The sequence below is a fragment of the Mercenaria mercenaria genome, chromosome 8, assembly GCF_021730395.1.
Source record: "Mercenaria mercenaria strain notata chromosome 8, MADL_Memer_1, whole genome shotgun sequence".
In the NCBI taxonomy this organism is placed as follows: Eukaryota; Metazoa; Mollusca; class Bivalvia; order Venerida; family Veneridae; genus Mercenaria; species Mercenaria mercenaria.
Window position 1 is genome coordinate 12,851,688 of NC_069368.1, and position 26,059 is coordinate 12,877,746.

Consider the following 26,059-nt stretch of genomic DNA (forward strand, 5'->3'; position numbering starts at 1 on the left):
AACGTTTGCAAATTCGTCTTTCTGGATTCAATCAAACTAGTATAAATTGACGAAAGAAAAAGATTTTATGGTCTCCAGCTGCTAGAACAAAAAAGTAAAGAACAAAATAATATAAACGGTTGGTAAAAGTCAGTGTTTCGGACAAAGAAAGAATCGACTTGCTCCCTATGCCGGCCCTATAGTATAATTTCTAATTTTTGACAAATGTATGATACATAACTTTATCATATACAATGTATTTTTCAGACAAAATATCACCTAATAGTTCAAATAGTCAATTAAATTTTGATACTAAATATTATGCTTACTCATAAATAAAAATATTGAACTGCATGATAATGGGAAAAAATGTTATATCATCATCAATTAAATGAATTAAAGTGCCTCTTTACCTTTCATAAAAAGCAACATTAAAAATTAAAAATGCTTTTATACAGATAAATTCTTTTATTGAATAACAATAAATTATTCGAATAAAGCTAAACAATAAATTCTCCGAATAAAACTAAACAATAAATTATCCGAATAAAACTACCAGTGATTGGAGTCTTTCCGCTCTCGAACAAAAGCCATTTTTGATTGATAAAGGTCGCTTTTTCACAAACTCATTTTGCCATACTAAATTTGTATTATTTCATATTGAAATGATATCAATTTCATAGAATGAAAAGAGTAATTCCCTGTTGTTCATTACGAGTGATTTATCACATAAGAGATTATCTAACCTGATAGTATCCGATATCAACTATAAATGATAAAACTACATATTTGAATTGACTTAAATTGATTTTAAGGGTACAAAAACAAATGGTATTGGACCAAATCAGTATTATTTAACCAATTAATGTCCATTCCTAATTCTGTTTGAAAGATTTACTCGCATTATTGGATTCAAATTTAGAATTAGGATATGTCCCGGAATTGATAACTTCTGTCTTCAATTAAGCTTAATTGTTGGGGCAGTTTTTTTCCCTTTTTTCATTCTTTTATTAATTGTTTTGTAATTGTCATTGAATGGCGATCTAGTTATCAACAAAATACTGGTTGTTTAATCATATTATATGTTCGCCAATTTTACAATGTAACGAAGCAAACATTAAATAATCAAGATGGTTCCAAGTTGAAACTTGTTACAGGTTTTATAGATTTAATACTTCATTAAAGTCTCATCCATATGCATACATGATAAAAGAGGGCCTGTAAGACCATAAGATATTCCTATGCTTACAGCTTCTGAAACTGAATGCTTGCACCAAGTTTATATTTAACTTAAATGAAATTATGTAGTCTGTTCCTTTCATTAACTGTTGCAATATTATTGACTAGCTGTTACAACTTACGAAAAAAACATCAGATCTATTTCTTTCTAATCTGACTCATCACATATTGCTCTTTTTTTAATTCTAAAAGAATGAATTAAGAGCCATTTAACACTCTTCAGAGTTCTGATATACGAAGCACAAAAAGGATGTTCGCGTAATGAAAATGCGTTTCTTGATAGCTTTTATGGATTTCAAGTGAATTAAATCAATTTCCTTTTTTCAGCAGACGTTTGTAGTACCATAATTTCTCTTAATGTTGCTGAAATTATATTTCTCTAATTCTAAATCAGTTTCATATGCCAGTAAATATTGTTTAGAATTTAGCGTAAGATTCCATGAAATTAAATTCCATTAGGAACCCTTTCGTTTTGGCAGATGTCAATTCTTCTGGATATATATATTAAATGTGTGCTCCAGTGTATCTAAATTCTTTCACTTAATTAAATAAAATCTAACTTTTATAATGTTTATTATTTAGTACGGCCCTACTCTAATGCTTCTGAGTGGAAGCCACGGGTCGGTTAAGATTTTATGTTTTATTTCACCAAATTCCCGGTGCATACTCTTCAGATCACGGCATATGGTTTCCAACAAACATATGAAATCTTAAGATATCCATAAATCCAAAATAAATATTCAACATCATTTTAATTATGACAGTTGCTGTTTTTATATACCCACGGCGTTCAGCGCGGAATTAATTGGTTCCATTCGCAATGGAACTCTTCAATGTGGAGTATAGAAAGTGCTATTGACGGGTTATGGTTTAAAATCTCCGAATGGTTCCACATTCATCAAAGATGTCACGATACCTCATACGATGTTCATTAATACCGCATAAAGAAAATTGGCTGGCAGACAATCGCTGTTTATAAACCCTCTTGGAATAATCCATAGCAAAAACAATGAAATATCATGTCTAGAAATGTTGAACTACCCCCTTCTTGATTTTTTTTTCAGTGGAAAAAAAATCCATTTCATAAGAATGATACTGCGAGATAACGTTCCATAACATAGTGCCATTTTTTTTTCGGCCAGGCAAGCACTAGAATAAATAATCATGAAATGAATTAAACACGGATCATTTTCTTTTTAATCACGGACATGAGTGTTTTGAAGATGACGTTGGCATTTGTGCATGCTGAATTTTAACGAATGGCGGAAATTTGCATTGTATAACACACTTATTTCCAATGGACATAAATATTGCAAATAACATTTTAAAAAACAGGGTTTGTCCGCTCTCTTCCGCATTTTTTTTCTTACATTTTTTACAAGATTCTGCGAGCTCTTCTTATTCTGAGGTATCACAAACAAAGCGCTTGTTGTTTTGCAACTGATTCGACAGGTGCCGAAATATGAATTACGTTTTGTTTTGAGAATTTTTTTTGTATATCACTTGAAATTAATTGCAAGAATCTACAATATAATATCATTTCACTTACGTTAATCAGACATATAATTAATGTGCAAGGCACTTCCCAGGAAGTGAAATCGCATGCCAACTGCACGCCGAAATCTTGAGTTTTAATCTAATTATGTGGCAGACGCGGGCTGATGAAATTCCGATCTCCATAATCTCGGCTTTTCCAGAATTCCTAGCTTCATCACATTCATTCTTTTTCTTACATTAAATATCAAGTTTCTAGATATGATTAGTGAAATTCGGAATTGTATCGAAGCGTAACGCGGTACATTCCATCGTTCATTACTTCCCCGGTGATCGCTTTCCATCATGGAGGCGCTTTGGAAAAGTCCATGACTGCGTTTGGCATGATCCGCTGACTTCAGAAACGGGTGATGGAATGTTCAGGCGCTTAGAATATGTCTATAACTGTGTTTGGCCTGTCCCGTTTACATGGAATATGCATGGGCCTGACCCGATGCCTTTACAAACGGAAGATTGAACATCCAGGGGTTTAGAGTAGGTCCGTGATTACGTCTGGCATGGCCCGCTGTCTTTACAAACGGACAATGTAATATCCAGGCGCTTCGAGCATTTGAAATAGACTTAAGATTTTTACACAAACGGACGACTTGGTATCCTGGCCATTACTACATTTTGCAGAGCCAGCAGGTGGAGGTTGAGCAGAATGAGAAACATTTTCTGCAACCGGAGCACCAGGGCATTGCAATCAAATACAAAATAATTATGTACAAGTCTGTATGTTTATCTTTTACACAAGAAATCATTTTATTAATTTCTTCCAGTAAGTACAGATGTATAAACGGTTTCTGATTTCTTTGCCAATATTCATATATGAGCCGTGCCATGAGAAAACCAACATAGTGGGTTTGCGACCAGCAAGGATCCAGACCAGCCTGCGCATCCGCGCAGTCTGGTCAGGATCCTTGCTGTTCGCTTTTAAAGTCTACTGCAATTAGAAAAACCGTTAGCGAACAGCATGGATCCTGACCAGACTGCGCGGATGCGCAGGCTGGTCTTGATCCATGCTGGTCGCAAACCCACTATGTTGGTTTTCCCATGGCACGGCTCATATAGTAGTGCAACGTATCATTTCTACAACGTTATTCATACGTAAATTGTTTTCCTTGTGAAATGGCTCTGACCAAATGTTTATAATAATGACTGAGTTACTACAAAAAAATGTTCAAATGTTAATATATGTGTCACTGCAAACGTTTAATGTATATAAATATCTTATCTTTACATCAATCATATGATGGTTCTCCAGAATAAATAAAACAGATACTGTTTTAAAACATATAGTTGTGATATGCTTCCTTTCATCAGAGTATCTGTTACCACCATCATTGAATCATTCCAAATATTTCCACAAATCTCAAATCAAAAGTTACATTAATTCTTTCCGTATATCTCATTGTCTTTCAAAGACATAAACAAATTTTGAATTTACGAGAATACCGTCGATTTATCGCAGAAAACCCACCCTTGCGGCCGTGTGGGGCCGATTGTATCGCCTATCATTGTTTTAATATCTCCATAATCTTTGGGCTATCTTTCGTCATAATCTACCAAATATCTAAATCTGCGTATTAACTTCCAGCTTCATGGTGTATTTGTTAGTTTCAACTGACATCTTATTTCATTCTTAATCCACCAAGTATCAAGCAATATTAGAGATAAGGGGGTTGATGATGCCTATAAAGATTCTATAAAGATTGGGTCAGATCGCTCCCTCGTATCAAAGTTGCTGTCAACTTTTCACGTGAAGTCTCGTTACCATTCTATGAGAATATATGAGAAATCAAGATTTCTATTCTGATCCATCTTAGATATGGGCTATAACCTGTCACGATACGAAGGTGATAACTGGTTATGGATTCTGTGATGAATATATGATGAACAATTCGGAGCAATTCAACCCTTGTTTTACGAAACTGCCGAATACTTTGGAAAGATTTCGACAAAGTGGAAAATGATATTTTTACTTCAAAACGTCTGTGTGAATATTGACATTTGTGTGTGGTTGTCTGCAATGCTTGAAAATTTTAATGATTCCGTTGCCAAAATCATAAATAAGTCAAAGAATTATTTCAGACTGCCTCGGATCTTATTTTAATGAATGGGTGACTGTCTCCAAATTGCCTCACTTCGCAATAGATACTTAAAAATATGTACTCGAGACTGCGCCATTGGCGTAGCAGTCGGCAGGAACGTTTAGAAGTTATTATCGTACGTTCGTATTTTTAAAACAAATACATTATAACGTATGTACACATGCATGAATAAATTAGAAGCGCTTAAAAATAATGATGGTGGCGTAGGACGCTGAGCGTAGTGACGTTTCACAAAATTTAGTCGTTCGTATCACTGATCTATTTATAGCCAATAATTACTGTCGTATTTTCGGTTTTCTACGCGGGTCTCCTTAATATTGCAAATATTTTTTTGATATTTATCAGTTCGATCGAATATAAAACGGAATCCAACGTGCTTTTTAACACATTTTTCTTATTTTGCGATTTTGAATTTAAAAAAATACAAGTATCAAATAAGAGTATCGGATCACAGTTTCTTTGAAGGCCAAGACAATAAATAAGTTAATTTAGATGATGTTATATCTTAATATTCTTTTAATATCACTTATCAATTTAAGTGGGTAGTTATACCTTGAGAAGAAAACACGGTGCAATTGTAATTTTCTACGCTGTTAAATAGATTAATCACAAAATTACAATTGCGGATTGATATTTAATTCTACTGACTGATCAAAAGGGAAACTTGTTCAGTTGGTTACTGGAGTTAAGTGGGGGTAAATGTACGACAAAAAGCCCTGTATTTTTAGAAATGATAGAATGTCTGTGCTGACAAAATGCCATGTTAATTTAGAGTTATGCAGAAAAGAGGGTGTGGCTTTCATTCTTTTTATCATGCGTATTGCAGCGTCAAAAATGTCTTCTGTTTTCTTTCTTTCGTCATACACTTAGGTCTTACAAATTATATTTCTGTCTTCTTTCTAGTTTACAACCTGATTAGGACATGGTGTCTGTGGCATCTGATGACGTAAACACGTAGTAACACACTACTGACGTACACAATATATGTATATAAGTGGTCAATTTCTTGAAACATAAATCTCATTATGATTCCAGCTCGACTAAAATCAAAGATGCTGAATATCAAATAACAGTTATCATTGAGTGGCAAAACAGGGACTTGTTCAGATGGTATCTAAAACTACTGTGTACTGGACAGGTAAGTAGTCCAACTCATGACGTTATTATCACCTTAAGCGGAAGTAACTTGAGTCGCAGACTTAGAAAAGTAAGTAAGATGCTTCTGTTTCAGTATAAAGGCTGCTTAGACACTTAAAATATGTACATACCTCGTTTCTGCATAAACTGGAACAGGTCGTCCAGAAATTCTTTCCTCTTCGGATCATCACTGATTTCGTAGAGCTGAAAAAAAGAGTACATTCTTTAATATTTACTGTCGACTAACATCTTTTCTTTGTAATATTCTGGTATTTAATCTCTGTTTAATTACTTTGATTCCGAATGAGGAACATTACCGGCTTGGTCACTTGGTCTCAATTGGCGGCGTATGAACTCTACAGACTTTAAAGATCATATCTAAATGAAGACTGCTTAATCGATGTTCATTCCTTGATAAACAACTGTTACGTCACAGTACTGACTTACTAGTGTTAAAATATAAACGGTTCTTTATTCCCTCAGGAATTGTCAGGCTGACGTGTTGTGAGGCAAGTTTCTGACAAACTAAATTTGAAATTCAAGGTATTGTTATCGTCTCGTTTCATTTTATAGTCTTTGAAAAAATGTTTATTACAGAAAGATACCGCATCGGACAGTTATGTTTCCAATGTTATAATAATAACAATATCAATAATAACAATGATAATGATGATTATCATTATTATTGTTTGTTGATGTTGTTGATGATGATGATGATGATAATGATGATAATGATTGATGATGATGTTATTGTTGTTGTTGTTGTTGTGAGTGTGGTGAGTGCGGTGACAGGTGGCAGTCACGGTCTAATATGATATAAATATAGTAAGTATATAGTACAGTCCAGTGTCACAAGAATTCATTTGATCTTTAACGCCTTCAAACTTGAAAATCGTAATCTAAATGAAATCCTGAATGGGCAAGTTTCTCAAAAGATAAATTTGAAGGTCGCTTTTTTAAAGTACAAACACATTTTCAAATTATTCAGAATTAATCACGCTATAAAATTCTGATTAAATATCAATTATGTATTTGGTTACATTTTTTACCACTTATTTATCAGAAAGGTTACGATTTCTACAAAACGAATTAAATTGATAAAATTTTTGAACACCCATTAAGCTTTGTATGTTGTTAGAAAGATTAAAAATGATAGTAGAAATTGAGATTCAAAGACTGATCATATTGTATTTCATTTTATCTGACAGATGAAAAAAATTAAGAAAGCTTTCCTTCTGTTTGGCAGAGGACATGAGGAATATCGTATTTCTTAAAATTCGAATATACGGCTAATATATATTTACATGACAAGTGTATGTAGGTAAATGAGTGCACACAGAATATATAAAAGAATGAATGCAAACACAAACAAAAGATAGAAAGAAAAATAAGCGAACGAGTGAAGGAAGCATTGAATAAAAATGCATGAATGAATTGTGAATGGATGAAGAATGGAGATTTGGGGGCACGGGTGAATCCATTTCCACATAAAATATATTATCTAACGAAAGAACCATAACATTTTTCTTCAAAGTTTCGACAGAATCAACTGAACATAATTTGACAATATTGCATTTCGAAGTTCCTGCCAGTTGTAACGTACATTAATATCGACTAAGCTGCTGGTTTTTTTTATTCCGTTCGGCAAGACACTGTACAATATGTTTTGATTAAAATGCTTTTTTTCTGGCAATCTAAATTCAATCAGCAGAACCGATATATCCGATATTAATTGTATTTAATCACAACAAATGATTTAAATCAAACGTGTTAACTATGATACACCACTGATTAAAACAAAACGAAATACAAAACTGATACATCTGAATTAAGAAGTACATAAATATGTCTTTTTTCTTAAGGTTTTACTGTATAGAAATGTTCTAATACTGATAATGTACTTTATCATTAAGACCGCTTCACAAATTATGATCTTACAATTCATCGCTTAAAATCTTAAATCATTAAAACATTGTCTTTAATCAGCGGGCAGCCAACGTAAGGTACCCGTAATGATTAATTATTGTATTTAATCATGTTTGCAGATTTTCATCAAACTTGACGACATACAGTCTGAAGGATAGGTGATTTATTTTATGTCGTATTGTCACAGAGTACGTCGTTATCAACCCTATATCAACAGACTACGCTTGTCAGTCCATGGTTTATGCACTATCAACACTTTTATATCATATTCGCTTTGTTTAATTAAATAGATTTATGCAGATTTAGCAAGTCGCTGTGCTAGGTTTTTCTAATATTTCAAAACTTTTGTCTTATTGAACATGGTAATAGATTTTTGGTCAGATTTTTCAATAAGAAGGCCAACGTCATTATTACGCAAAAATGTTTTCTTGAAATGCGGACACACTAAAGATGTAGAAATGTTTCAATTACCCTCGTGTACGTTTAATTGTATATTTTATATATGTATGATGATGTGCTATGTACAAGCCAAAATGAAATTTTTGTTTTATTCTATTCTATATTGTAATGCGGTTGCAACAGACTTGATACTTGGTATCAATTTTAAACTCATTTAAGTTTTTTAACTGCTGCTATTTTCCTGCTCATGTCGGAAAAAAGTCAAATATCTTGTTCGTTAGAATTTTATGATAACTATTATATAGTACTAAATTTAGACATGGTGGCTGCCATGACAACACCTCTTAATGACATGTTAACAATAGATATTTTATTGTTTAATGCGCTATGACGCATAATTCTGTTTTATAACGTGTTTATGAACTGTTTTATGCCCATTATATGTTGAAAGTTCATTAATAATCGAACATATGTCATCAGTATCAATACTGTTACCTGCCTCTTTTGAAGTCATAAATTGGTTCTTGTCCATGATGTAAGAATAGATAAACATTGACACCTTTTGCTGCCGGACATAAAATAAGATTTTATTAATTAATTCGTCAGGTTTACATGACAGTCGAAATCTTAATCAAAATAGGATACTGGCGAGATATGACCTTCGCGCCGCCTCGTCCGTCTTGAAATTCCTTGCGGCCTGGTAATATGCGTTAACAGAAAAAAGATGCTGCTTCGTTAAAAAAACGCTTGCCTTACAAAAAAAAAAATCCTACGGTCTTGCGACTAGAAATTGCCTTGTGGTCCATGAGGTGATTTACTAGAAAACTTATTGCGGCCACAACAAATATTTTACTGCTCCAAATTCTACGAGACCTTGTTAGAATGGCTAAATAATTTATCAGGAGTGAAGTTCTGATGTTCATTGCAAAATTAATAAAACAAATTATTTGAAACATTAGGTATTTGATGATCTGAAGATGCACGTAGGTCCGTAATAGTTAAGTTGGTAAAACCTGAATTTTTGTCATTGTTGAGAATATAAAATCTATTACTTAGTTAAATTATTTCATCGTTAACTGTATGTCTAAAGAAGAAGAAAAAAAGTGTGTGGATTTTTTTTAAATTACTTATTTTTGCTTCGCTTACACGGTAAAATTGTGAATGGAAACCATTTAACCATTTTTAGTTATCAGCTTTGAAGTGCCAGTTTATTTACAGCAAACAAAAATACATGTAACGGCACGCGACAAGAGTAAACATTTCCCGCTAAATGTTTAGAATGTTCATTTCCTGAATTCATCGCACGCGACCTCGTGAATGATTATTTTATAGTAACTGTCGGATAACATTGATTTCTAATTCATGGACTTTTATTGGGACAAGAGTCTTATATTGTTTGATATAAATGACAGACAAATAAAACTTTACAAGGCGTAAATGGTTTCACACAATTATAAATTGTAAATCGATTTTGATACAATTTTTATGTAAATGGTCATTATTTGGGCCCGCTTATAGACCAACATTTTCATTTAGCACCAAGCATTGAATAACACCTTACGCCGGAAATGAAATGAACTATATATAATAACATCTATCGGAATAAAACCTATAAACCCTGCAAAACATTGGTGAAAATTTGTTTAAAATCAATGATTTTAACCAATTAACAAATCTGAGTCAATTGGAGTTGGATTTGGGTCTTTTATCTCTCCAATATCGTGAAGGTGTTTAAATGGCAGATGGTTTTCTGGTAAAGGACCTAAAGAAAATTAGCTATTGATTTGTGATGTCAAATTACTCGTGTAATGTTTAGATTTTTTCTGTTTCCAATTAATAATGTCTGGGTATTTTGTTTTGTGTTAGTTAAAAAAAAAACAACGAGAAACCTAACAGCTACAGCAACGATGTAAAACACCAAACGTCATTACGTAAGAGTAAATGCTCATGAAAGGGGGGTGGGGGGGGGGGGGGGAAGCTTGCTTCCTTCAGTCGTCTTGGTTCCGAGTTCAAGGAGTGCTTATGACATGATGGCTCCGAGTCTCCCTTGAGGGTGCATGAAGTGTTTGTTCAGTCTTGGCCCCGACTCTCTCTCTCTCTCTCTCTCTCTCTTTTAATAAAGCTGAACTGCTTATGCAATACTGGGCCCGAATCTCCCTCTTTTAAGTGAAGCTGAACTGCTTATGGCATCTTGGGCCCGAATCTCTCTCTTTTAAGTGAAACTGAACTGCTTATGGCATATTGGGTCCGAATCTCCCTCTTTTAAGTGAAGCTGAACTGCTTATGGCATATTGGGCCCGAATCTCCCTCTTTTAAGTGAATCTGTACTGCTTGTAACATATTGGCCCCGAATCTCCCTTAAGGTTGCCTGAAAAGCTTATAGCATACTGGCCCCGACTCTATCTGAGTGTGCCTGAAGTGCATCGAAAGAAATAACATGTCTGCTAGTTGGCTCGATCATGCATTAATGTTAATGTTGGGAAAATAAAAAAAAAAGATTATCATGAGAAGCAGTACTGAGACTATGCGACTAGGGAGAAGGCAATAAATTATTTGAAATTCAAAAAGTACAAAGCTATTACAGACAATATATTACAAAATTTACTGCATTGGTACGAATGCAACTGCACCAAAAAGGGATATACTTCTTTTATTGATTCATGATAAATGCTGGAAGGTAATGGGTGAATAATTGATAGCTCCCTAATTATTCTTAGGAGACATCTTATAGTTCTATAGTGAACAGAAATAAAACACACACGGTACATCACAAAGCTAAGATTGGCCATATCAGCGTTTAATCCATTCCCTTAAGGATAAAGAATTAATCTGAAACAAATAGCTCAAAACATGTAAGGTCTATAAACTTGTATAAACCATGAAAGCTTTTTATTTATTAATCCATACCCCGCCACCGCTGAGAATTCTGTCTAAAGTTTAAAAACGCAGTTGTTTGAAGACTGTTTTAAATGCTTCATATGAGAAAGAGAGAAAGAAGGAGCGAGACAGGGCCAAATATTAATTCATTTTAAACGTATATTGTTCGAACAAGTAAACTATAGGTATGTGCCACATGCACCGGTGCACCGGCAAAAGTTTCATGATAGCTACAAAAAAGTTTTGTTTCCACAATGGAAATGACTCGATACCTGGATCTTAATATATGCTGAATTTTAACTGATTTGTAAACATAAACATTAACTTTGTTTTTGTGTAATTTATGTGTAATCACCTGTTGTTTTAAATATCTTTTAAGAGTAATGCTGCCACTCGAAATATTTTAATTATATGCCAAATTAAAACATTAAAAAATAGACTTTAATTCATAATATGATTTTTATTTTGCATTGAAACGTAAGACTTGGTAGTTTTTTTCTTCTTCAATTTTACTCATTTTTTTTGTTTGGTAGGAAAAAAAATAGAATATTGAAATAAATAAAAGAAAATAAAAAAAATGAAAATAATTTCTCGGGGCATTCTTGTAGATGTTCAAAAACATATAACATAACCAGTATCAGTTTGTTTAAAGTCGTCTGTACTGCTCTGTGCATAGTAGTGTATGATATTAAGTAATAAATAATATCATAGAAAACCATTTATCATGCATTTTATATTCAAATTTTTTTTTCGCTCTCATTTCTGTAGATGAAAAGTGTAATCTTAAGTAACATTAATGTGTTTTAATTACAAACAGCGTTTGATATCCCTTTTTAAACAGTATGTTATCTAGAAATCGCATTATAAATTAAGCTGAATTTTGTAATGTACAAAATAATCATAATGTAATACGTAATATATATATATGATAATAATCCATGTTCCATGCGGCTGGTAATCCATAGTAAATCTTTACATCTATGATTTTTATTTGCCACCATTTTATCTATATCACTCACCATCAGTTTTGAGCAGTTTTTGATAAAAAGAAGTGAGAAATTTTAAAATCTTGACAGAAACCAGAAAAACCTCGTCAAATATTATCAGATAAAACAATAATTTCAGAAACAAGGCAGATCTGCAGGAAGTTTTACTTTTCATTGAGTTAATCGGATTAACGATTGAAAATAAGTGGTGCTGTTGTTGTTGTTATTGATGAAGACGATTATGATGATTATCATAACTGTACAAACAAAAATCGATATCTATCATCATCATCATCGTCATCGTCATCAATATAGTATAACTGTTCTCGTCTGCTTCATGGCTCGCAGCCCTATGGAAGTCAGCCACGCAATGTAAGCACAGTCATAAGCATTTCTTTTGTAAAGTCTTTTACAGTGTACATGTTATAAGAATTAGTTCCTATTCTGTTACGAATAAAAAAATAAATTTCATACGTGAATGAGTAAAAATAATAAAAGGGCGATAAAGACACTAGTTATATATGCTACACAAGTGTAAGAATATGAAAACATAGTAAGAAAACTGAATGTGCCAGAAACCCTACCTGTTTGAACTGTTCTTCGAACGTCCAATGATGTGAGGGGCCATCACCTAATGGCGGGGTTGTGGATGTGGTACTTTCGGGGGTCTGGGACCTAGGGTACCCTGCTGTCGCCGCCGACATGGCCGCCAAGTAAGCTGGGTGGTTATAAATGTTTATTGCCGGGGACGTATACCCCTTCAACACATTTTCTCTCAGGGTTTTATAATCCTCGCGCTCTCGTTCGAGTTTTTCTCTTTCACTTTTATTCACTCTCAGATCCTGTCCAAAATCCTGGTCCATAATTTTCTCCGAATGACGGAATTCACGAATTCTGTTTATGTCATTGTGCTTTCTCATGTGTGACAGAACATCTTCATGTGCTTTCAATTCTCGTTCAATTTCGAGTCTCTCTTCTTTCTCTTGTAGTTTGAGTTTTTCGTAAAGTTCACGATCTGAAGGATCAAGCTTCTCTAGTTTTTCTATTGAGACATCGTTGACGTGGTCAACGCCGTTTTCACTAACGTTAGCGTCAGACTCCATACTTCGGTCCTGTGGCCGATCGCCGTTCGACTGTAAAGATAACCGGAGTAATTTCATTTAATTTGAATATGAAATAAATATCTTTTATCACAAGCGCTTTGTGCTGTATCATGCAGTATTATGTGCATTCTGCTGTGATTTTTTTTCCTGATTTCCATTATGTATGTATTTTATGAATCTTATGAGTATTTTATTATTTATCAGTGTTTTATTATTTGCTCAAAGACGGGACACGGGTATAAATTAATAAATGATAGCAATTGTATCAGCTTATTTATTATTAATATAATTTTATTTTGTTTTCAATATTGCAAATCAGCTAAATTACCCATATTAATTTCTTTTTGTCTATTGTGGACGCGTTATTTTATTGTGCAATTTGAAATGCAGTCCTCAATTTCAACGTAACAACTGTTAATTGTCAGAGGCGAATTAAATCATATTGATAATAAATCCGACAGATATTACAAAATTTATAAGCTGTGACAAAATTTACTTTTGATGTCTTAAGTATGTATCTTTAAAGCAACTTTAAAAATATTCCCATCATCGTTTTATTAACCTTAAATTTTGTAAAGTAATTAAATCATAATGCCACGATTGTACCACTTCAAATTTTAGGATTTCCAGTACTTGCAGTAAGACAGTAGAGTACAGTTAATGTGTATTGTGTGAATCAAGTAATTAGCACGTAACCTCGTGCACTGCATGGAAGCTAATCAGTAGCGTTAATGAAAGTGTTGTTTATGTTTATACCCTCCTCAAACTACTATCCAAGATACACTTTCCTTACCGTAAACATTCATGCCATATATCATATGGGAACACTTGAGTTATATATTTATCATTCGCACACATGGATGCAAATGTATATTTGCATTTTTTTTGTTTATTAATTCCAGCCATAAATAAGATCTAATAAGACCAATATTATTTTCCTTTTCAATAAATATTGCAAATGCGCAACACTTTGAAATGACAATAGATCTACTCTGGTGAATTGAATTATACTTTTTATTGTTTTTATCTATCTTAAATAATTAATTATATGTTTTGTCTTGTATTTATTTTATTTTATTTTCTGTAGCAATAAATAAATAAAATATAAAAATTACCCTGAAAATACAAACGTTTACTTTACTTTAGGTCAACAAAAAATATCACGATATCACGTTGCAGCAAGAGAAAAAAATCACTAATAGAGCTATAAATTGTATAAATTTTATAAACATATTTCATTAAAGATAATTATAAAATCTTACACTAGCAACACTTCCTGCTCCGTCTAAACTATTGTCATCTCCGGACATTTTTCCTACTCCAAGAGATTTTTTTGATAGATCAACAATCATGTGTGCAAAAGAAACCCGTCACAAGGCAAATGATTGTAATATTTCGTTTTCTTTTACTTTATATCAATGGAGTCAATAATCCAATCCCGATTCTTCAATTAATGGAATAAGCACGTGACTGTTTTAACGAAAAATGAATTATCAACATGAACTATGACTTTTGATAGAATCTTTTGACTAACGCAAATGCTGCAGTTGTTCGCTCCGCCTTTATGGGCGGAGTATAATATTCATAAGTTCACAGCATAAAGATTAAGTTTGATAAAGCATTTATAAAACTTATGACAAACAAAAAACATTATTGTCATTTAAATTCGAATTTATAATATTTTATAGACTAAACTATGAGCTAAATAATGTCAACATTTAAGAATAAACAAGTTGTATAATAAAGTTTTTGATTTAGAGATTATAAAAGATGGCGACCTCCTTCAAGAAAACAATCGTGAAAAATTACGCAAAAGTTGGCGAAAAAGTCACAAGTGACACACTTTATTGGAAGAAACTACAGGTAATTTAAATTCCCAGAGAAATACACTTTCAACTGGCCAGTTATTCTCTGTTATATTTGTCTGACTTTTTCAAAAGCAGTAAAAGAGCTGTTCACGTTTCTTAGTAAGCCGTACCCCACCCATCATGCGTACTGATGTTTTCATTCTCTTCAGCTTTGTAGACGTTTTTTTGGAAGAAGAAGCTTTACTTCAATGTAGCTTTAAGTTCATGATTACATAGGCACTGCTTATGCGACAAAAGATTTCAATAATGTGGTTGATTTGGCGAAAGAAGTGTAAAATACACAGAATGGCAACAGGAGATAATCTTGCGTTAGCTCGTGTCACCACATTATCTTACTGAAGCGTTTGCTGACGTGATCACTCGTTATCAAATCAACAGACGCTTATTAAAGTATTACAATGGCGATACGGCCGGCAGGTAATAAACCGAATCGGGGTCCACTTTTCAAACGACAGCTGTTAATTGATTTCTTAGATTTCCAATCATAAATTCATTCCTTCCCTGTGTAGAAAATACTTATAACATTAAAAAACACTATTATCATTATAAACAAACAATCTGATAGAGTGTTTTTCATGACACAAATTTGTATCCTTCTGTTGTCTGTTTTATACACTGGTAAAACAAGATCTCATTCAGTTCCTATGTGATGTTGGCAAGATTTGCTCTATATGCCTTTCAGTTTGCTGATCTATTTATTTTTATAGCTTTTTGATTTGGCAAAGGCTATTCGCATAGGCAGTGGCTAGGTGTCCAGTAACCGGATGTCTACACCCATAGTCTAGAGGTCCGGTAACCGGACTTCTAGACAACCAGTACAGGGCTGTCTAGAGGTCCGTAATCAATATGAATACTGAGAATAGTATTTACAAAGAGGAGATTATATTTTATCTTTAAAAACGGGAGATGAGTATGCTCTCGTATTTTTCTTGCCGTCTTACTACATTGTAAGCGACAGGAAACAAAAGTATTTATAATTTTTTAATCTCCGGGGGGAAATCAGGCCTCGACCTTAACTTTTTTCAGCAGTTGCCAGCAGGTCCACCAACTGCTAAAATCTAGTAGACCTGCTCAGACTCTAGTGGACCTCCAATTCTATCACATAAAGTTTGATGTTGTAGACGTCATAACTTCATATGACTCAAAGCAACAGGACTTATTTCTAAAATAATTAAAAATGGAAGACAGTAGCAATCTGTTATCCAGAAAAATAATTATTTTGAAAAGTGTCCCAAAATATGGACACAATAATCATCATCCTCCCGACCCGTGTTGAAAGTGAAAAAGAAAACATGAACAATTAATTATCGGTAATTATTCTGATGATAAACTAAGTAATTGGCCTTGTTTTCATCTTCAGTTAACACCCTCTCAAAGAGCTAAAAGAAGTGTGTCGGTTATTGTGGCATCTGAAGCGGAGATCAAAGTGGTATAGTTTCCCCGAGATTGTCATGGCATTACGTCATGTTTTCGCGCCATGTGACACTTCACTGTCTGATCGTACTTTCTCGATTCTTTTAATTGTTGAGAAGAAATCAGTAAAAAAGTTTTTTCTTTAATTTTTTAAAAGCGAATGTGCAATATCCCGAATAAACTGACATGTAAATGTGTCAAACCGTGAACGATGATAGTGGATGTCCTACCTCTGTGACCTATTTGCCCTCAAGAAATTTACATTATTGTTTGAGAAGAATATCTAACAAAGTGTTGTGTCAAAAAATACACATATACAAAGAATCATTTAAAACTTACTAAAAACCGCAACGACATCATACTGCTTTATTTTAAAACCACATTTCTATTTACGTTCGTTAGGTCACGTAACCTATTCTGCCGCGCTAACAGAAATCTGTTTACTCCATGTATTTAAATTGCTGCCGCTTTTTCATTATTTAAGATTTTTTAATTGTGATTTTTGTACTTTCTGGTCAAAAGTTTGAATTTTATTACCATAGTATGTACCGTTTATTTACTTTAAGAAAGAAATAAATAATCAAGATCGCGCTGTTTGAAATTTTACAGAACGTTATATGAAAATTTGATCGTTTTTAAAGAATTTTGCCTACCCTCCTGTCGATATCTTATTAAAATTGTTATAGAATTAAAACTGTATTAGTTCTCAAGCGGTGTTGAAAATTTAAATCGATTTTTATTAAAAAATGAATGCACTACGCGCGTTTTTTGTGTCAAAAGTAACCGCGATGTAAATTAGACATTACGATAGGGCGCACGTGCTTGTGGAATGGAAAATTACCAGCATGACGTTTTGATATTTTTACGATTCGCGGGTAAATTCCAGTCAATCCAGGTAATTTTACCTGATGTAATTTCTCAATTTGGTAAACACCACGTAAAAACCACTCGCCCGATCGGTGGAGTAGTCCATTCGTGCTCTCCTGACTTTAACTCGCCAATGCTTATAACGGTAGAATGCCGTACTTAAGGCAAAATCAACTTTCGTTTTGTGAATTCGTCGATATGGGTACGATTCCCCCCCGCCCCCCCCCCCCTATTTGTTTACTCTTAAGGGTTTTATTTTATTTGCAGACCGTGACTGAAAATTGGTTGACCGTCGGTCTACCCAACTTTTGATAGTTAGTGGACCTGCCGATATTTTGGTTGCGTCGGTCCAACGGTCCACCGCTAAGGTCGAGGCCTGGAAATACAAACGCAAAGTCGATAAATAATAAATAGCAATTTGTACGCCTTAATCGGAAGCTTTTTTTGTTTTTCTCAGGACTGTTGAATTGAAATAATAAACTTAATGTATTCTATAGTATTTGGATTGTGCTCATGAATTGTTTACTTTGTTTTACTGTCACTGCATTAGTAAATAAATAACAGTGACTACCGGAAATCGCTGTTAAAATTTCATATTCAGTATGCATCAGACCCATGTGAGAGCTAATTTAAATAAAATATTTACAAAAGAAATGAATAACGGCAACTCTATGACAGTAATAATCATTACTTTTAGCAGCAGTTACCTTATACACTGGTAATATAGTACATAATAGTACATGTATATTGATTACTGGACCCCAAGCCACTTCAGTTCACATAAATATGTCAGTCGTGCCGATAATGTTTTTTATCTGCATGACAGTTGTGCTTTTCTTTATTCAAACGATGGTCATGCAGATTATTTTCATTGTACGCATGACAATCATGCCTGGAAAATCATGCCAGTTATTCTTGTTATCCATACTATTTTAAAAACATACTGTATACATACCTAAAACTTAGTTAAGCTTTTCTGAATTTTTTTCTTGCTTATCAGGTCCCCATAGTACCTGATTATTGACAATTTTTAGCATGCACCTTTTAGTAAGTTAACATCCGACTACAGCTTGCAATTACGATACCTATAATTTTTTTGTTGAATAACTTATGTGCGATTTACAGAATTAAAAAATACAATAAACTCCGCTTGTAACGATATTCAGGGGTCCATAGAATTCATATTGTTACATCCAGATATCGTTACACCCGAAGTTGAGTTTGGCGTCTGTCGAAACCGAATGTAGGTAAGATGTGCTTGATTAAGAGAACAACATGTACAATTTACTTTAAAGTATTATAATATAATATAATATTTAATAGTTTAAATATTTACTCAAATATTTTTTCGTCCAGCAAAAAGCATTTAGCTGTAAATGTGTGAAAATAACTTTCAATTCATTGAATTGTTAGTGTGATAATTTGTTCAATTACCCGTAATCGTCTGAGCACCGGTCATTGTCATGAGTTCACACCGTCTCGCAAACCATAATTATCTCATTAAACAGAAAAACAATGCATTGGGGACCTGAAAAGCACATTGTTACATCTGAAATATAGTTACATGCGCTATGGGTACATCCGGAGTCAAAGTAAAGGAAATATAGAAGGCTTGAGTCGGGACTGCAACCACAGCATAGTTACAAGTGGTATATTGGTACAAGGGATATCGTTACAAGTGGAATTTGTGGAAGTGGAATACAAGTGCTTGACATGCCTTTTGCTGAATCAAAGTTGGTGTTCGTCTGATTTGTTTAACAACTTTGCAAAATATCAAAGGCTGTAACAAGTTTAAAACAGTAAAAATATAAGTAGTTTATGATTCAGATATCATTAGAAATTGGTAATTGTACTTCAGTGTACACATCAAGTTCCATTTGTAAGTATTTACTGCTAAAATAGTATCTAAAATATTGGTAGATATGACCTACGTAAAAGTCAGAGGTATATCCGTACACAGTTTACCCTATATAGGCATATAAATACACTTTGCACATCTAGTAGATCGTCTATAGTATTCTAAGAGTAAAGATTGAGGAAAATTTGTTGAAAAATGATAAATAATGAAGCCACTATTATTACTGGGACTTTGGTGAAGATAACTTGGTGAGGTTCCCTCATACTTGCGGTTTTGTCTCGTGCTTGCTTGGCCCTCTGGATTATATCTTATTCTCTTGGTCCAGGTCGTAGTAAAAGCTGTTGGTTTAAGGTTATAGTGCTGTACTTACCATTTGAGACGAGGTTTGAAACAGAGGTTTAAGACAAATCATTGTTAGGTTTCAAGTCCGAGACAGCAGTTATAAAGGTTATATAGACATTTGGTTTGAAACAGAGTTACAGTTTGGACCTAGATGGATTGTGGAAAGTTTAGTCTCTCATGCGATGTATGCTCATATTGCAGGAGTCTCCAATCCATATACTCATTCTAGGTCGAGTGACTCCTGAGAAGTTGTTGAATTGTGTTTTGTTTGAAACATTGCTTGTAGCGACCCGTGACTATTTTTCCTTTTTGCTACACTAGAAACAGTTAAATTAATTTTTGAACAACAATGTTAGTTTTCTACAGTTTATTCCTCTTTTGTAACAAATATCTTTGAATTTTCTGTATTAAAATCTCTGTAAAATTTTAGATGTTGTCTGGCCTAAATACCGAATATATCTCATCTCTTCCCTAGAAAAAACTAGTGCCGTGTGCAAATTCAAAAGCAACTCCAAAATTTGGAGAGAGGCAAAGCTGAATAGCCAATATATGAGTAATACTGTCCAAAAAACTAATTATAAGCTTATCAAAAAAATGAAAGCTAGGTTTTAGGTTAGTAGAGTAAATATTACAAATTTCTCTCGCACTTCGCGACATTGCTAATATAAGGCCAAAGACACAGGTTTGATTGTACTAAAAGGACCATGTTGATTACTTGCTTGATTTTTAGTTAATTTATGTTTCAAACAATCATTTATGAATCATTGATCAAACTAATCAAAGCAGATAGTTTAAAGGCAGTAACCCACACATTTTAGGTGAAGAATATTTTCTCTTAAAACTCCATAAAAAGTGAGTACACTGAAAATGACTAGTGGTACAAACTTATAAATTACCAAAAAATATTGTGCAGAAAGTAGTAAACCAATGCAACGCTTTTGAAATAATGTAGAAAATTTATATTCTTCTTGCATTTTTACCAGTATGAATTAAAATCTAATATAAAAGTTTAAAAAAATGTTATGAGTAATAGTTATTTTCTTCTTTTTTTTCCAGACACCTGTTATAAAGAAAGAATATGGAGCAATCACGAACATTGATTTCAGTCCAGTGTCACCCTATGAGCTTGCAGTCACTAACTCAACACGGGTAAGGCAGAAAAAGACATTGATCCTTTATGATCTTTATATCATTTATTATCCATATATAAGGACCATGAACAATGAGTGTAGTCTTGTTAAAATACAAAATATCAGAAGTGGTGTAAAATAGTATTTATACATGTCCAAATCTCTAAATCTAAGTTCTAGAATCCTGTTCATATTTTGTATGTATATATGTTAAATGTGTGTTATGTAATTGTAAAGCGCAATAGAATATTTTATAATTTTTGCGCTATATAAATGCCATGTATTTGTATTTGTATTTAAGGCAGAGTTGGTACACCAGCCACTCTGTCCTTATCAGTGCAACCTTTGTGCACCAGTCATTCGATCCATAGCAAGGCGAACGTGGTACACCAGCTAGCTCTTCTTTAGCAAAAGCAACATGTGTATACCAGCCAGTCTGTCCTAAGCTTTGCAACCTTGGTACACCAGTCACTCTGTCCTTAGCTTTGCAACCTTTGTACACCAGTCAGTCTGTCCTTAGCTTTGCAACTTTTGTACACCAGCCAGCCTGTCCTTAGCTTTGCAACCTTTGTACACCAGCCAATCTGTCCTTAACTTTGCAACCTTTTTACACCAGTCACTCTGCAACCTTTGTACACCAGTCAGTCTGTCCTTAGCTTTGCAACCTTTGTACACCAGTCACTCTGTCCTTAGCTTTGCAACCTTTGTACACCAGTCAGTCTGTCCTTAGCTTTGCAACCTTTGTACACCAGTCAGTCTGTCCTTAGCTTTGCAACTTTTGTACACCAGCCAGCCTGTCCTTAGCTTTGCAACCTTTGTACACCAGCCAATCTGTCCTTAACTTTGCAACCGTTTTACACCAGTCACTCTGCAACCTTTGTACACCAGCCAGTCTGTCCTTAGCTTTGCAACCTTTGTGCACCAGTCACTCTGTCCTTAGCTTTGCAACCTTTGTGCACCAGTCAGTCTGTCCTTAGCTTTGCAACCTTTGTACACCAGCCAGCCTGTCCTTAGCTTTGCAACCTTTGTACACCAGTCAGTCTGTCCTTAGCTTTGCAACCTTTGTACACCAGTCAGTCTGACCTTTGCTTTGCAACCTTTGTACACCAGTCAGTCTGTCATTAGCTTTGCAACCTTTGTGCAACAGTCAGTCTGTCCTTAGCTTTGCAACCTTTGTACACCAGTCAGTCTGACCTTTGCTTTGCAACCTTTGTACACCAGTCAGTCTGTCATTAGCTTTGCAACCTTTGTGCACCAGTCACTCTGTCCTTAGCTTTGCAACCTTTGTGCACCAGTCAGTCTGACCTTGGCTTTGCAACCTTTGTACACCAGTCAGTCTGTCATTAGCTTTGCAGCCTTTGTACACCAGTCACTCTGTTCTTAGCTTTGCAACCTTTGTACACCAGTCAACCTGACCTTAGCTTTGCAACCTTTGTGCACCAGTCACTCTGTCCTTAGCTTTGCAACTTCTGTACACCAGTCAGTCTGTCCTTAGCTTTGCAACCATTGTACACCAGCCAGTCTGTCCTTAGCTTTGCAACCTTTGTACACCAGTCTGTCTGTCCTTAGCTTTGCAACCTTTGTGCACCAGTCAGCCTGTCCTTAGCTTTGCAACCTTTGTACACCAGTCAACCTGACCTTAGCTTTGCAACCTTTGTGCACCAGTCACTCTGTCCTTAGCTTTGCAACTTCTGTACACCAGTCAGTCTGTCCTTAGCTTTGCAACCATTGTACACCAGCCAGTCTGTCCTTAGCTTTGCAACCTTTGTACACCAGTCTGTCTGTCCTTAGCTTTGCAACCTTTGTACACCAGTCAGTCTGTCCTTAGCTTTGCAACCTTTGTACACCAGCCAGCCTGTCCTTAGCTTTGCAACCTTTGTGCACCAGTCAGTCTGTCCTTAGCTTTGCAACCTTTGTGCACCAGTCACTCTGTCCTTAGCTTTGCAACCTTTGTGCACCAGTCAGTCTGACCTTGGCTTTGCAACCTTTGTACACCAGTCAGTCTGTCCTAAGCTTTGCAACCTTTGTGCACCAGTCAGTCTGACCTTGGCTTTGCAACCTTTGTACACCAGTCAGTCTGTCCTTAGCTTTGCAACCTTTGTACACCAGCCAGTCTGTCCTTAGCTTTGCAACCTTTGTACACCAGTCACTCTGTCCTTAGCTTTGCAACCCTTGTACACCAGTCTCTCTGTCCTTCGTTTTGCAACCCTTGTACACCAGTCAGCCTGTCCTTTGTTTTGCAACCTGTGTGCACCAGTCAGCCTGTCCTTAGCTTTGCAACCTTTGTACACCAGTCACTCTGTCCTTTGTTTTGCAACCTTTGTGCACCAGTCAGCCTGTCCTTAGCTTTGCAACCTTTGTACACCAGCCAGTTTGACCTTAGCTTTGCAACCTTTGTACTCCAAAATAGTTATTTACTATCAAAGTCCACACCAGGAGAAACAATCCGCAGAACTCTGATTATATATTTGATTGAGCTAAGCCCCTTTTCCTGTAAAAGCTCTAATTCAGAGTCAAGCGCTGAGAAAAGTCAAGGGTGCTGTCCTACGGAGAGCTCTTGTTAAGTTTAGTTTTCACATGCTTTCACAATGATGATGATATGACCTTTGATCAGATGGATACATTTTTAACCAGGTTTTCATAGAAAACCAGTTATTAGATTTGGGAATGTCGTCGGGCGGGCGGGTGTCAAACTGGGTTTCCCCACAATAACTTTAACTTGGAACAAGCTATAGACACCTAACTTGGCCTGTAGATAGATGGTAAGGAGACAAAGGTTGGGATTGCATTTGGGGTCATTTAGATCAAGGTCAAGGTCGCTGTTGCTAAAAATAGAAAAATTGATACTTGGCCTATGGGTAACTTATAGAAAAACCAAGGTTGGGATTGTTTATGAGGTCATTGGGATCAAGTTCAAGGTCAGGATAACTTAGTTAATCTTCAAACTTAGAAAATTCCATGGTGGTGCAGTGGTCTAGAGTGTTGGGCCAAAAGCTACTTTTTAGTCAGTGGGACGTCGGTTCAAATCCTACTGAGATAAAAAACTTTTTTCTTTCTTTTTTCTTTTTTTTTTTTTGTGATAAAAAGGTCATGGTCAAGGTCACAGTTACTAAAAATAGATTTTTTTTCCTCTAAAAATAGATTTTTTTCTCAGTGTGATCATCAAAAAGGTAGTTTCAACTTTATAATTTTAGTTTACTGCCACCAAACTTTGTGTACAGCAAGCTTATCTGAAAAATTAGGTTTGAATGATATATGGGGTGACTGTAACTAAAAAAATAGAAAAATGGCTTCCACTCAATATCTTTAGTTTGGGTACACTTATTGTCATTATACTTGGTGTGTAGATAGCTTTTATCAAGGTTGGGAATGTAGTTGAGGTCACTATGATCAGGGTCAAGGTCATTGTAGCTAAAATTAGAAAAATGGGGTCATATTTGAAATAAAATAAAAGATAGATTTTTGTGCTGTGGAATGGAAGGGTGTCAGTTCATATCTTACTGAGATCCAAAATTTTTTTTTCTTTTTTCGTTTTTTTTTTGGGTGACAAAAAGGTCATTTTAATGCCATTGGGTAACATAAAATAGAAAAATATGGTCATAGTTATAATAAAAAATATATGTATAATAGAATATGACAGTTTTTGTCGAGCCCGCTTGCGGAAGTGAAGCCATAGTTGTTCAAATGGCTGTTCGGTGTATGTGCGTGCGTGAGTCCGTGCGTCCGTGTGTCCGTCCGGATTTGTTTGTCCGGACCATAACTTTGACATGCATGGAGCAATCTCATTTATATTTGGCATGAATCTTAACCTCAGTGAGACGGAGTGTCATGCGCAAACCACAGGTTCCTATCTCAAAGGTCAAGGTCACACTTGGAGGTCAAAGGTTAAATTCAATAATGACTGTCCGGAGCATTGCTTCTTCATGCATGGAGGAATTTTGATGTAACTTGGCACAAATGCAGGGGTGAAAGTTTTCCGGAATACTCCGGAAGTTCCGGATTTTCCATCTCGGCCGGGATCGTTTTTCCAAATCGTCTAAATCCGGGTCGAAATTCGGGGGGGGGGGGGGTGGTGTTGGTATTGTGTCATCAATCAATAAAGCTTGAAAAGTCAGTCGATCGGCGACAAACTCAATCGACTCTGTTTATCATATTTGCTGTTTGCAGCGCATCTCGCATATCGTCAATATGTAACGACAATTTTGATTGGCCCGCATAGGCGCTGTACTTCAATGAAAACAACTGTTACGTTTTTCATAAATTTTACATGCGCCGAAAAGTTCCCGCGCGTCAGAATTTGCACGGACTTTTGTCTGCAGCATGCATTTCTCGATTTCTTGCATGCACATGTAGCCGCCTCGTATATTGCGAGTTATGTCTTATACGAGTATTGGTGGGTTAAAGTCGGGATAGGGACGAGTGGACCTCTCTGTATGCTCATCCGATCGGACGCGTGGATTTTACCTCGTAACTTTACCAAATGCAGAAATTACATCCCTAAAAATAACCTGGATTGACTGGAATTTACCCGCGAATCGTAAAGATATCAAAACGTCATACCAGTAATTTTCCATTCCACGAACACGTGCGACCTATCGTAATAATAATATCTAATTTAGGCTAGATCGCCGTTACTTTTGTTTATCGACACGTACACAAAAAACGCGCGTAGTGCATTCATTTTTTAATATAATCGCTTCAAATTTTCAACACCGCTTGAGAAGTAATACAGTTTGAATTCTATAACGATTTTAATAAGATATCGACAGAAATGTAGGCAAAAGTCTATAAAAACGATCGAATTTTCATACATTTATTTGTAAAATTTCAAACAGCGCGATCTTAAATATTTATTTATTTCTAAAAGTAAATAAATACTACATTCTATGGTCATAAAATTCAGACTTTTGACAAGAAAGTACAAAAAACAGAATTAAAAAATCTTAAATAATAAAAAAGCGGCAGCTATTTCAATACATGAGTAAAACAATTTTTGGCAAACAAATTTCTGTGTAATGCGGCAGAATAGGTTACGTGACCTCGTGAACGTAAATAGAAATATGGTTTTAAAATAAAGCAGTATGATGCCGCTGTGGTTTTAAATAAGTTTGATAAGTAAATGAATATTTGTAGATGTATTTTTGACACGACACTATGTGAGATATTCTTCTCAAACAATAATGTAAAAAAAATTAGGGCAAATAGGTCACTTTTCGTTTGACACATTTACCTGTCAGTTTATACGGGATATTGCACATTCGCTTTTAAAAAAATTAAAGAAGATACTT

The 26,059-nt window shown here is 34.8% G+C and overlaps 1 protein-coding gene across 2 annotated transcripts in view; it reads right to left on the bottom strand.

The window, feature by feature from the left end:
- Positions 1-14,772, bottom strand: part of LOC123523033 (AT-rich interactive domain-containing protein 3C-like) — a 32,537-nt gene extending 17,765 nt beyond the window's left edge. Inside the window, exons 1-3 of one of the 2 annotated variants that reach the window (XM_045300617.2) lie at positions 14,556-14,772; positions 12,775-13,323; positions 6,134-6,206 (exon numbers count right to left, since the gene is read on the bottom strand). In XM_045300617.2, the coding sequence (XP_045156552.1) occupies positions 6,134-6,206; positions 12,775-13,323; positions 14,556-14,645 (712 nt within the window). In that variant the 5' untranslated portion in view covers positions 14,646-14,772. The remainder of the gene's footprint in view (positions 1-6,133; positions 6,207-12,774; positions 13,324-14,555) is intronic. The other variant, XM_045300616.2, reaches the window with a different exon arrangement.
- Between the last annotated feature and the right edge of the window lie 11,287 nt (positions 14,773-26,059).